This window comes from Strix uralensis, chromosome 4 (assembly GCF_047716275.1).
Source record: "Strix uralensis isolate ZFMK-TIS-50842 chromosome 4, bStrUra1, whole genome shotgun sequence".
Taxonomy (NCBI): Eukaryota; Metazoa; Chordata; class Aves; order Strigiformes; family Strigidae; genus Strix; species Strix uralensis.
The window spans coordinates 106613395-106627667 of NC_133975.1; the positions used below are offsets into that span (position 1 = coordinate 106613395).

Genomic DNA, 14273 nt, shown 5'->3' on the forward strand with positions numbered 1-14273 from the left:
CAGTGCTGTAGAAAATTACTCGTGAAAACATTTTAAAAGTTAATATTGTTCTTTTAGGAAACTGATTTCCTTTGTCTTCATGGAGATAAGTATGCTTTTGAAAATGAAGATAGCGCATTACATGATCACAGCAAAGAAAGTGAATATTCATCATCTGATGCAGAATCAGAGCTGCATGAAAATGAACTCTTAAAACATACAAGAGACTCCATGCAAAAGGAAGAAAGAGTTGAACCAGTTCCTGAAAATGATTCCAGGGAATCTCACACTCAGGAGGAATCTGCAAGCAAAAAGCTGGTTAGAAAAAATGAGAACAGAAAAGATGATACTGAAGAGCCACAAATGCAAAACAGTGTCCCAGTAGAACCCATTCCAGCTCAGTCTAGTTGGATTGCAGGATGGTTCACCACAAGAAGTAAAAATGATGAAGAGCCCTTAAAAGTCATTACTGAATCTTTAGAAGAAAATAGATACCGAGGCAGAAAAATAGTGGTCACTGCTGAAAATGACTTGCAGGAGCCAAATGATAAGGAGGAACTAGAACCCCCAGCATCTGTTTGGTTTCAACATGGACTGACGGACTTTCTGTATTTTGGTGAAGAGAATGTCGATGTTGGTTTGACATCAGAAAAAAATGATCCACAAATCCATGATGTTTCTGGTGTGCCTGGATATTCCAATGATGAACAGGAAACAGCAGTCACAGAGTTACTGACAGAAGAAAAGAGTGAAAGCCAAGAATCCAAATCAAATTGGTTTAATTTGGATTTAATTCATGTTCTTAACTTTGGACATGCTGAGAAAGATACAATTACTATGGAAGACCAGCAAAGCAGAGAAGCAGAGGATGAAGCAAATAGGAATGAAGAAGTGCAGACTTTAGACCAGAAAGAATCACACATGGACAAAGAATCACAGGACACAGTTAAAGCAGTGACAGATGAAGAAGATGAAGGGAATTATGCACGAGAAATAATAGATTCAAACAGTAACATGCCAAATGCTGGGGAGATACCAGCAAGTGTGCGTGCTTTTAATGAGTCCAAAAGCACATCAAATAGCACAGAATCATCTTTTGATACACTAGCAGGTGACAAAGAGAAGCCAATTGAACCCTACAGTTCAGAACAAGACTTGGTATCAGAAAGCCAACTGCTGAAAAACACTGAAGCTAAAAAGAGAAATCAGGAGTCAGAAAGCAAACATGGCCATTCAGGTTGGTATACAAATATCTATAATAGCTTTATTAATTATAATATGGACTCATATGATAATCAACAGGGACATGAATCAACTGCATATCAGATTTCTTCTTTGCCTAGCCCACCTTAGAATTGTGATCTCTCAGACACAAAAAATACAGAAGAAAAGCCTGACATAGCTGAAAAACAGAGCCATTTCTTCTCTTTTAGTAATTTTGCAGACATACTGAAGTTTTGGAGTTCAACAGCCAAAGAAGAGCAAGTGCAGAGTTTGCAAGATGACGTGTTTTTTAGTGAAGAACCCCCTCAAACTGAAAATGATGATGAAATATTACAAGGAGCAATGAAAGTACAAGTAAATCAGAGAGTTAGTGAGGAGCTGTCTCAAAAAGAAGAGGGTGCAATCCAAGAAAGCAATCTGTTTTTCTCAGTAGCTGCAAAATAATGAACGCAGTGATGAAAAAGCAAAATATTTGTCAAATTAGTTAGCAATAGTGATGTTTCACAAATTTTATCTATTGAAACACTAGTACAACCTGAAGTATCTCAAAGACAGTATGTACCCTTGTTTAATTATTCCAGTGCTGAAGAACATGTTTCCAAGAGTAGCGAAAGTCAGGAAAACACCAATACAAAAGGTTATTATAATGACCCTGTCTCCAGAGATTCTCTATATTTACTTTCAAAATTAGATTTTGAAAATACAGCAGAAATTGGAACTCATCTGCAGGGAAAATCAAAAACTGAAGCAATTGAAACCTGAATACTTGTATTCAAGAATCTGTAAATTTAGAAAACAAATTACCAAGTAATGGGGAAGCACCAGGAACTGCAGATAATCATCTGGGCATCAAGAAGACCCCATGTGACAGTGCACCGAGTCTTACTCTGGAAACATCTGAGAAAGTATTTGACTTGTTTGCCTGTAATATAGAGCAAAATTCAGCATCAAAAAGCCAATTCAAAATGGATGGTGATGTAAAGGAGAAAATTGACAAACCAGAGAACAAAAATGACCCACTGGGTTTTTATGAAAACAACATGAAAGATTTCAGTCAGGATATTTTTAATGATGAACAGGCTCAGCAATCTGAGGAGTCCCAGGAATTGCCTTCAGACCAACTACCTTCTCCTCACCCCTCATCTAGTGCCTTCAGTTTAGCAGGTACTAAAATTTCTGAAGAAATTGGCCACTTGAAAGACATATGGAGTTTCAGAATGGAAGGTAAAACCTGCTTGCTGCGAATAGAACTAAGACTCCATAACGAAAAAAGGCCTCAGTATAAGCCTTGATAAAATACTATGGGGAGAAGAAACTGAAGACACCTCAACTCGGAAGGTTAAACATAACAAATCAGATAACAGTAATGTGGATACCTCCAAAGAGAATGACCTTTCTCTTCAGCTGGCCGCACAAAATAACAAACAAGGCAGTGGAGGAAAAAAAACCCCAACAAAATCTACCAGATTAGTAAAAGATGGGACAACACTTGATGCTCTTGCTGGTAGCTTGTCAGGAGAGAAGCTAACAATGGAACAAATCCCTATGAACATGCAATGTCTTCAGAAAGGTGAAGCAGAAATAACACAGGAAGATTCATGTTCCCAACATGAGCTTCTGGTACTAGAGAATGGGTCTTACCAGAGGGATAGTCTTAATCCAGATCTTAGAAAGAAATGTAAAAATCACATGTGATATAGTAAAAGAAAATATTATTCTGTACCATCAGATTTAGGCCCATCAATTTAAGCCGTTATGACAGTGCAAGATACAAAAACATAGAAAATGAATCTGAGTTTTGGAAGGCATCATCAAACACTACTTCAAAAGGCACAGTAATACCAAAGTCTTCAGCTGAATCCAAGTCCGGAAAAAAAATTATAAAGAAAATCTATTGACAATAAAAGCAACATAAGAATCATGTCATAACCAGTCTGACTGAATGTGAACTTTTATCCTAGAGGCCCTCTAAAATAGAAGAGAATTTTAAAGAAAAAAAAAAAAAAGCATTACAGTTAATGTCTTCTAAAATCCTCAAACTAGAAGGCCAGACTGCTATTTAAAAAAACAGATTTGATTAAATCCTGGCAACCTGTGATTGCTCAGAAACCTGGCTGATAAAGTATATGTTGAAAAAGAAGATACTTTTGTAACTGAAAGGATGGATAATACCAAAAAATTAATTGCTGCTACTAAAACAAGATAAGAGAGGGAAAGAAAAAAAAGAAAGAATCTGAAAATCAGAGTCAAGGTCCAGAAATATAAATAATAAAAATTATATTCGAACAGAAAGGGTGCCAGGTAGTATTTTTACTAAAGCATCTGGGTTCTTTGCAAATATATTTAGTAAAACTAACAATTAAGTCTGCACAAAAAAAAGTCTGAGGATACATGTTTTGTCAAAAAAAAAAAAAAGAAAATAGGAATGACACTAGGACTAGTAGAATTAAATACTAAATAGAAGAATGAGATGGAGTTAAGAGAAAAGGAATCTGAACAAGATAAAGGTATTACTGAATCTGTAAAAGGTGCTGAAAATGATTAAATCAATTTAGAAATCATGCAAGATAAATTTGAGGAAGGACAGCTTCCCATTTTGGGAAAATCCAGTGAAAACAAGGAAACTGACAAAATCATAGTAGGGCAGAGAGAGTTCATGTCTCAAAAACCAAGGAAAATTGTATAATAAACACTCAGATTTATCAAACTCATTGATCACATTCCAACAATTTTAAGTTAAAACAAGACGTTAAGCTACCCTTGGAGCATCCCTGTGAGGGAAGCAAACTGATGCAGCTGCACCAGCAATTTGAAAAGATTCATCATGAAATCACAGCTTACTCATGTAAAGACCGTGTTATCCAGAGGAAACAAGTGATTGTGTCTGCACAAAAGGGGCACAATTCAACACTGGGTGGGAAAAATGTATGGAAAAAAGGAATGTCCTTCTAGAGCTGCCAGAGCTTTTGTCTGCTATAACAATTAAGTGTGCAGCCCAAACTGAAGCTAAAGGTACTGGACTAATGCTTCACTAACAGTGATTTAGCAAGAAAAAAATATGCTTTGTTTGAGGAAAAAAGCCCTCAGATTACTACTGATTTATGATATTTTGAGGATTTGATAATACAGCTTGAATTAATATTATGGTAACAGTTTAAGAGCCAGTTATTCTTCCCAATTTTTGATTATTGGAGTATTTGCAATGCATATCTTTGGCCAGTACTGGCTTGAAGTATAGAATTAAAAAATTAATCAATTTGTAAATTATTTTTTTTCTACATGGGTAAGCAAGGTGTAGGGTTTTCTGAAAGTGGTATTTTATCAGATTCAGAAAATTTACTTCAAGTCACTGAAATTGAGGCATATGCCTTCAGCCATACTTCTACATGAACATGTCTGTGGTTTCTTTATTTTGCAGTGAAGTCTGTTATCTTGTGGGAAGTTGTTAATCTTTAATCCTACGTGGCATTTTAAATTGTTCTTTTTGTAAAGCTTTTCCCACTTGTATTTGGATATAATATAAGAAAGAAACCTACTTATCCTGAACTGGGAATCTATAGGCTAACTATCAAAACCAAGCATATTTTTTTCTGAATATTGATTTTAACGACTTTACTACAATACCAATGTTGCTTAAAGTTCTATCCTCCAAACTCTGTTCTGAGACCACCATTTGAACAAGTGTTTCTTAAATTATAAATCTGTAGCACATCTTTACTCTAATGAAACACTCTAAGTTGAAGAAAATAAAAATTAAAAAATCAAAATCTCTGTAGAGGTTAGTATCTTACAAAAGTGTAAGTTGTATCCTCTGAAAATAAGCATGATTTCCCTTCACAATTATTTGCAGGAGTAGGCAGTAGAAGAAAGCTGCTAGAAGAAACACCAGAGAAGGAACATGAAATGCATGCAGCTGTGGACAGTGAACACAACAGTGACAAATACTCAAAAGCAACAGCAATTCCTTCAGTAAATTCTGAAGAAAAAATGGACAGTTCAGTACTTGACTCTCCACTTGATGTCAAAAAGCCTTTCTCAGATGCCATCCAGAACTATGTTCCAAGTAATGGCAAGTGTTAAGTTTCTTAATTCTAAGGAAAATAAATTTGCAATCTTAAAAAAAAAAATAAAATTGGAATTATATTAAGTTGACAATTGTAATGTAAAATCTGTTTGGTTTTTTTTTTTCCTTATGAACAAACCAGGAGGCTGGATATATCAGATACTTCTGTGCTTGAATGCTCTTGAGATCGGGGAATCGATAAAATCTGTATTTTCAGCAGTGGCGAGTATTATCAAAAAGGTAAGAATTTTTTATGTGATGTGTTGACATTAGTGCAAAATTAAGCCAGTTATTGGTTATGTTCTGCAATGAAAGTCTTAAAAAATATTATTTAAAATAAACCCTTTACAGTCCCCTTGCTTCTGGGGGTATCTGATGCTAAATGAGATAAAGATGGAACAAGAAAATGTCAGGTTTCCTGCTGTTCATCTGCCTCTGCTGTTTGCACTGCAGAATCTGATGAACTTAGTGTCGTTTTGGTTTTTTTTTTTATACAGAACAGCAAGGAAACACCTCAGTCGTCAAAATATCAGCGTTTAGGGTTGTTTGGTTTTGGTTTTTTTTTATTTTTTTAAATGAAACTCGTAGCTCCCTCTAGTTCCCATGACAGTACTGATCAAATTTGCTTGGATTTAGAAAGTTTGGGTTAGGATGAATAAAATAACCAGTATACTTCTGTTTTCTAAACATTTCAAAACCTTGATTCCCCAAAATTCCCATCGTTCATAATTGCATAAAAATTACTTTTCTAACCAAACATATAAAATACAAAATGGGATTATGATTGATATGGGGACATCTTAAATATCAAAATGTAGGGACAGAGTGAAGGTGGACCTTACTGGACATAACTGCACAAGAAACAATGCTGCCAGAGGAATGTTAGAAAAGGTAGATGATGTTGCACTGTCCCCTCTAAACCGAAGAGCAGTACCAGGTAAAGTGGTATATGGTAAACCTCATTAATTTTGGTACTTTGGTTTAACTTTGTTTAGATTAGGTAACTGAAGTAACCGCATAAATTTATTCCTAATTTCCAGTGTACTTACATATGCTATATTGCAGCCTAGAAGAAAACGGAAGGGCTTTGCTTTTTTTTTTTTTTTTTTTCTCATGAAGCAGGTTGGATTTTAATGCTCATTGCTAGTTCACTGCTATGGCCAAACTCGTTCCTGTATTGATACAGCTAACAAAGCCACTTTCACCTTTTACCTATCACTGTTTCTCAGGTGGTACCAGCTTCGCGGGCAAGTGCATTGTGAAATTTGAGTTAGAAAAAAAAAAAAAAAGTGTAAAGTACATGTGGGGAAAAAGGAAAAATATAAACCAAAAAATAGTCCTAGCTAATGAGATGGGAAAGACCCCGTTGCTCTGTGCCGCTGCAGCTGCCGTTTCTCGCATCTTCCCTTACTTTTGTGCATCAGCAGGCCCAGTACGATCCGTTTTGGACAGCGACCCGCAGGATCGGCCCGATACCGGCCGGACCGGCCGCCGGCCACACCGCGGCCTTGGCGGGGTCATGCGGCGCCGCCCCGCCGGTGCGCGTGCCCAGCCGGCCCGCGCCACCCGCCGTCGGTCGCTGATCCACCTGTCGCCCGCCCCCCGCGGCGGGCAAATGTCAGCTCCCGCTCGCTGGCCGCGAACAGGGGCGCCGCGGCGGCATATCCCCGCGGCTGCAGCCAGGCCTCTCCCCCGCAGTCTAGCCCGGGCAGGCTTATCTTTGTGAAGACGTGCGGCTGCGCGGGTGCAGATGGACAGGGCAGGCGCCAAAGGGGAGGTGAGTTTCCCTGCGCAGAGCTTTGAGGAGGAACAGGAGTAGGTGGGTGGCCAGCGGCGCCACGTCAGTAGCGCAGGAGTGGGGGCCGGCGGCGGGCGTGCGAACGCTGAGGGGAGCTGCCGGTCCTTCCCGCGGGCGGGCGTACTGCGAAGGGGAGGGTCTGTGGGAAGAGGCCCCTGGGCCCGCAGCGCCGCCGGGCGCCCCCCGAGCCGGACGGCTGCGCTGGCAGGGCCCGGAGAGGGAGCCCCTGAGGCGCCCCTGCCCTCAGCCCCGCGGTTCTGGAGCTGGGAGCCGCGTCCGCAGGCACCCCGGCTCGGTGCCGGGCGGGGCGGTGGGGCCCGGGGCCCGCCGCCGTCGCGCTCTCGCCTCCCCCGACAGTGGTATCTCCTACTCCATCCCCCCGGCGGCGGTGTTGCGCCCCCGTTCATGTCGCAGTGGTACAGCCCGCCGCCTCCTTCAGGCTGCCCCGGCTGCTCCCACCGGTACCCGCGCTGTTCCCCCCCCCCTTCCCGCGGCAGCAGTGGTTTGTTCCTCGTCCCCCCGCGGCAGTGGTACAGGCCGGTTGTCAAGCGGCGAGCCGGAAGGGGCCGCGCGGTGGTGGGCGCGCGCCGCCGCCGCCCGCGGTAAGATGGCTGCCGGCGGCCGCGGGGATGCTCTGGACGTCGCCACCGCCAGCTTGTGGCTGGGCCTGCGGGAGAGCGCGCAGCGCTACTGCGGGTTGGCCTTGGAAGGGGCGCGCAGGGTGAGTGCGGGACCCGCCTCCGCGGGGGATCGGCTCTGGCGGGACCCCCGCGAGGGCCGGGGTCTTGTGCAGCGGCGCCTCGGCGTTGGGGAAAACGGCGCTGCTGGGGGTGGCGAGGGACTGAGAGAAACGGCCCCGCCGCGGAGCGCACGGCGTGGAGCCGGGCCGTGCCTCGCCGGCATGCGCCGCGGCCCGGCAGGCTGCCGAGAGCTGCGGGGCCGGGAGGGGGCCAGGGGGCACCCCGGGGGGACCCCGGGCCGCGCGAGTCCCCTTGAAGCTGGGCCTTTCTTCGAGAATAACGGAGGTCTCAAAAGGCCAAAGCAGTGAAACCAGCGCTCCTTGGTTTCACACACGCACACCCCTCTTGGCTGAGATGGAGGTGGTCTGGCCGTTTCATTAGTGAAATCGCGATTAAGATTTTGCTACCACTGTAACGCGTACAGGTGGTAAATGCGGACCATGCCCAGGTTGTATCTTTGAGAAAATAGTGATTTCCGTTTACAAACAAAATGTGAGTGTATTTAGGTGTTTAAAATGTGTTAAATCGTTGACAGTGTTCAGTATGTTATTTTAGTATGAAGTTGGTTGAGCAGGTTTTTCTACCAAACAAATTTTCTACTACTAAATCATAAAATACTTACTAGTATCGACTCTTCTAACAGTGAAACATGTAGACAACTCAAAGAATAAGTTTTCAGAGCTCTACCTAGTCGTCATCGTATCTTATTGGAACTTTTTTTTCTTACTTTTTTTCTTCACTTGTTAAAGGTATATTTTAAAAATCAAAGGCTTCTGCTAACCATTTTCTCAGAGTTTGGGGAAAAAAGTAGATGTACAAGGCTGTAAACTAAGTCAACACATAATGTGTATTTCTGTTGAAGATATTAAACTTTTTACCTTTAAATGAAGCTTTTTATTTTTCAGGCTGTGGCTTCACTGCCTGAAGATATGAGACCTGGTCCTGATCTATATGGTTTTCCATGGGAGATAGTGATTTGTGCTGGTATTGTTGGAGCCTTTACAGTTCTCTTATTCCTGTATAGAAGTTATCAATCAGTAAGTGTTCATATTACATACAGATATGTAGACTGCATTAATGGTTTGAATTGAAATTGTTATTCTGTTCAAGATATATAATGCTGCAGAGTTTTAAATTTGTTGTGATTGAATTTAGAATCCCTCTAAAAGAGGAATTGAGAAGTAGACTGTTTTGTCAAGACAGTTAAGTGTATGAATGTGTACCGAGTGACTTGTCAGTAGAAGCAATGTAATGAAACTCACTGTAGTAAGGCTTCCTTTTTCCTTCTCTGTTTAATTTCTACACCAGACTTTCAAAGTCAGTCCTTAAATTATTTGAATGGGATATAGAGGTCTTCCCTAGGGTATATGTATTGTTGTGTGTATTGATATATCTGTGACTACCCTGGCTATAGCCAGACCAGCTCAGGTCTTTCAAGGTAATTGTAAGCAAAAGCAACCCAGATGGATTCCCATCAAGGGAGGCCTTTTAAAACTCTTTGGACAGTGACCTTGATTCTGTTTGTTGGAACACTGAACCAATTTTACTGTGTGCTGTTTGTAAGCACTAAGCTGATGATTTTGAGAAATGCAGTACTGAAACCTATTAATGCACAAATCAGATTATATTTTTGAGGTAAGGGTCATCTTGTGTTGTAAGTAAGGATCATGACAGCTGCCTACCATACTCTCCCTACTCATGAAATAGGGTCAGTGTCCATATTTCAGTATTCTAAATTTCTCACTGGCTTTGGCATACTCTTAAATAGTCAGAATGTGATTTTGGTGCTAGGTGTAATGATGCTTGTGTTTGAAGATGAGTTGCAGAGCAGTTTAGTTTTTCAAATACAAGCAACTGAATTTAGGGTTCTAATATCAGCTTAGGTCAGGAAAAATGCCGCCTTATTCTGCAGCAGTGATTCAGATTGTCTGGAAGGGGATCTGTATTTGTACCTATAATTTGGGTCATTCCTGTTTTCTGGCAGCATTCCTCTAGGTGGTATGAAAGATGTGTTTCAGCTGAAATCAGTCAAGCAACAGCTCTAGTATTGTTTTCCTCCTGCACACATCACTATGGCATTAGATATTACAGAAGTTATCTATAGATTTTTTCAGTCATCCATACTTAGAACTGCACTGACGGCTTTTTGAAGAATTAATGTTTATGTACTTAAAAGTAATGGGGTTTGGTTTTGGGTTTTGTGGGGATGATAGGGTAAGGTGTGCTTATGACTTTCTTCCCCTTTTTCTATTACTTGAACTCCTTGGCCATCCTGGGGCTTTAAATGAGGAGGAAACAGGGATAATCTGAAGGACCCATTGTATGTCAGGCACATGATCCAGGCCCAGACTTGAGAGGAAAGTAATGAAGTTTTTGTGGGTTCAGCCAAGATCTGCATCTCTTGAGCAGGCCATTTGTGACAGATTTTGTTCCGCAATTTGTTAGACTTTGATTCTAGGGCACTAGACCCCACGTGGCAGCTGCTGATTTGGCACTTCGCACTGAGTTGCGTCTGGGCAGGATGCCCATCAAGTAGTACCCTTACTGTAGCTCTGTTATGTATTATAACGTGTGGGGTTTTTTTCCTCATAGGAAGTTAGATCTGAGCTGGCATGTGGAGCTTCCCCCTCCCTCCCCATTTCTACTCTTTTTGCTGTGCGTGTCCACTGCTGCTTTGTGTTGGCAGTTGTGGTTATGTGATGACTATACAGAAGTGTGTTATAAAAACGATCCAGGTGAAAACTAACCTCCTTTCCCCTCTTCTCTCTAGTTATAGTGGGAGAGGGACAGGGCAAACACACAGCCATGGCGGGGAGGGGGGCAAGGGCAGAGGATGCAATTGCCCATTTTTAACAGCAGCCTGTATTTATATTCCTTTTTTAAGTTCTATGGTTAAACTGATCATGGAACCACAGCTTAAAATATTAGTTTTCAGATACTATGCAAGAGTAATTGATCAGTCATTTTCAGTATGTATTCTTTTTATTTCAGGTTAGAAGTCGACTTTATGTAGGTAAGCTTATTTTTCATACTGTTTCTTTGGAGTATGACTTTCTTTTTCTTTATTTATATTTTTCTCCTTTTAAGTATTTGGATGTTGCAATGCTTAACTGTCTTTTTTTAGGAAGGGAAAAGCAGCTTGCCAATAAAATTGCTGAACTAGTTGAAGACAAATGCAAAATTCTTGAAAAACTCAGCCTTTGCAAAAAAGAGGTAATGGTCCTTATTTATTGCTCTCAGATGTGTCACAGAAATGGGCTCAATTTATCAAGTATTTAAAGTATGAAACTTACCTAAAAGTAAGATGTTTAGAAGCTTTTAAAGTGATTCTTCAAATGCTTTTTCCTGCCAGTGCCTTCAAGTGCAATTAAGTTCTGCCTTAATTCTTAATACAATATATTTCACTGGAAGCAACTTTAAAATGACTTGGTTTATGCCACTGGGATAATCTACTAGGGCTATGGCTTTCCTGATTTCCAGCAAGGTGCATTCCTGAATATTTAGGTGGTGGCTATGTTTCAGACCAGAGCATCATAAATTAATGCTATTAATCAGTTCTTTACATGCATTCTGACATGAAGTATTTCCTTTCAGTTTGAAGATTTAGAATTGTCTCTGAAGGATGATAACATTATGAAAGAATCAACAGACACATCTTTTTTTGAGGTAAAAAGATAAATGGAAATTATTATTCTAAGGCACTATTTCATGAAAGTGCTGCCTGTGTTAAAAAACCCAAACCAAAACCCAGAAGACCTTAATTGTTTTGAGAACACTGTTATTTTAGTCCTGGGTTACTGAAAATGACTTAGAAGTGGAGTATTTAAATTAAGATAAGTTTTTGTAACAATTGCCTTAAAAATGATTGATGCTGTACCAAATGGCATATTAGACAATATTTAATTTTTTAAAAAGTAAATTGTTCCTGTTTCTAGTAGAGAGAGTAGTGCATAAAGTGTTTTTTCTCACATCTGATTTAATTCAAGTATATTTCACAGGCTCTGGAGCACAGTTGTAAACAAAAATTACCACTACATTGTTTATATTCCCCAAACTGAGAATATATTTGTAAAAGAGTTCTGAAAAAGTGAATCAAATACTTAATGGGCTCTATAAAATTTATGTAATGAAAAAGCAAATAGATTTATTTCATTCTTCACCTCAGATCCTATAAAGCTAATTGTTCCAGGTTTGTTAACATGCAAGAGTCTCTAGAGTACTTTTGAGATTTATCCTTGATATAGTGAAATTTGTTAAACATTCTTTGCTGTCATATTTAAAACATACTTGTCGTCTTCATGTGTAATTAATGTCAAATGTTTTATGTTAACTGTCAAAACAACTTGATTTAGGAAATGCATGAAAGACTGAACAAGTCAAACTTGGAACTCAACCAAGAAATAGAGAATCTAGAAAAAGAACTGGAAGAAGAAAAATCTAAGCAATCAGAAAATGATAACTTGGTAAGAATAAATAGAATCAGGTCTTTGTTACTATTTATTTTTAAAAAAAATTCCCACAAAAAAATTCTCAATGGAGAAGACAAACTATTCGGGTTTTTTGAAACAAAAACTACGTTTCCAATTTTGTCTCCCCTCATACTTCCTGTAGCATATTAGAAAAATGACACCCATAAAGGAAGATGCTCAGAAGAAGAAAAGCTGTTTTTACTGATTTGGCAGTAGAACCTTCTCAGTTTGAAAATTAAAATAACTGTTAATTGCCTAGATTTTTTCAGTCAAATCTGTGGAAGAAGCTATATGACAACTAATAATTTTCAGGTGGCTGAAATTCAGATGAGAGTGGAGTCTTTAGAGAATGAAGCAAAATCTATCCAGTCACAAATTGATGAGGTAGGTCCAATCTATATAGTTTCTGGTTTCAAACCTTTGCAGTTTCTCTGTTCTCCATGTAGTTACGGTATTAATTTTTTTTTTCGATTAAGGGTGCAGAAATAATATGCTGTGTAAACCAAAAGACTTTGTAAGGCTTAGTACTTTCATGTGACTTGATATAGCAAATTTGAATTTCATATAGCGATTGGCATTTATTGTGAAGTACAGTTACCTTGTCTTTCCTTTGCCTTCTTACTCCACAATGATACGTAGTGATGCAAAACTACAATCAGCGAAAACTGTTGAAATTGTAGGGGAAAACGTGAGAATACATATATAGCATAGCTAGAAAACCTAAGAATAAGTCCAGTAATACCATTGTGACCCCACTTACATCTTCACCTATACTGTTTAAATAACACACTTTTTTATTTCACTTAGGCCAAGTCCACCCTAAAAGTGTATGAGATAAATACAGAGAGACTCAAGACATCCGTTCAAGATGCAGTAGATGAAAATTGCCATCTCCAGGAAAGTGAGAAACAGGTATGTTCTTCCTAGTTATCCTTGTTTTGAGGGGGAAACACACAAATACTGTGTTTTCTTATGATCCTATGTAAATACGATTTCTCCAAGGAGCTAATCCTCAACACATTTGTTAATACCCCTTGCATGTTCTAGTAAGTGGATGAGGAAGAGGACCTGGCTTTAAAATTATTTTATGCTAGAATAACTTTGTCTAAAATAGTCCTGTTTTAAAACAAATTTAGTAATTAGAGTTTGTGGGGAAACATGCATAGAGTTTAGTGAGAAAGAGAGCATATGGTAGCATTAGACTAATAAGAATTTTTCTGAGACCTGGAGGAAAGCAGAAGGATTTGAGCAAGTCCGCAGCTAGGATCCTCTACAGAGGCAGAGAGAAAATGCTTATACTTGATCCAGAAGACTAAGGAAATTAAGAAATTGCAGAGTATGCAAAAGGCAGGTAAAAAACTTGTTGTAGTACCACTGTGGATGAATTCATGGCAAGTCAGGTAAGTAATACAAAGGGACAGAAAAGGCTGTTCCTTCCCAAATTCTAGCTATTTATTTTCCTCAGTGCCGTAGCCAGATCCCAAAAGATGTTGATTATTTTAAAATGTTCAGCTTATGCAATAGTTGTCCTGTGCAGTAACTAGTTTTACAGTGAAATTATTCTATTTTTTTTCTAACAAAAAGATATTATTTTTCAACATTAAACGTTCCCTGGAATGTTTCTGATTTTGGGGGGAGTTTTGGGTTGTTTGTTGGGGCTTTTTTAATGGATATGCGCTTATATTCCTGACTGACTGATGATCTCCATGTTGTCTGAACAGTAACCTGATAGACATTTGAGGGGGGTAGTGGGGAGCAGACGTACAGGCCTGTTGGTTTTTAGCAGTCTTACAAAAAGCTGAGGAGTGCTTTAGTCCTCTTTATCAAAACATTGTGCATATCAGACTTACTGATTCAGAAAAAAAAAAAGGTTACTGGAAATAGATTTTCTGCAGGAGTGTTTCAGTCCTGCACAACTGTTACCAGTACAACTATGTTTTTCTCTAAATTTAGAAGGGACTACATGTCTGTGACTACAAAAAAAAAGGAAGATAATTTTC

At 39.6% G+C, this 14273-nt stretch overlaps 1 protein-coding gene across 6 annotated transcripts in view; it reads left to right on the forward strand.

Annotated features, from left to right (window-relative positions):
- The window catches only part of MIA2 (MIA SH3 domain ER export factor 2), a 37886-nt gene that overhangs the window by 3405 nt on the left and 20208 nt on the right, over positions 1–14273 (forward strand). The window contains exons 4-13 of one of the 6 annotated variants that reach the window (XM_074868344.1): positions 58–1216; positions 5054–5272; positions 5409–5506; positions 8710–8841; positions 10796–10817; positions 10929–11017; positions 11399–11470; positions 12157–12267; positions 12586–12657; positions 13081–13185. In XM_074868344.1, coding sequence (XP_074724445.1) covers positions 58–1216; positions 5054–5272; positions 5409–5506; positions 8710–8841; positions 10796–10817; positions 10929–11017; positions 11399–11470; positions 12157–12267; positions 12586–12657; positions 13081–13185 — 2079 coding nt within the window. Of the gene's footprint in view, positions 1–57; positions 1217–5053; positions 5273–5408; positions 5507–5961; positions 7044–7578; positions 7786–8694; positions 8842–10795; positions 10818–10928; positions 11018–11398; positions 11471–12156; positions 12268–12585; positions 12658–13080; positions 13186–14273 lie in introns of those variants that run through there. The other 5 variants (XM_074868346.1, XM_074868345.1, XM_074868348.1 and 2 more) reach the window with 5 other exon arrangements.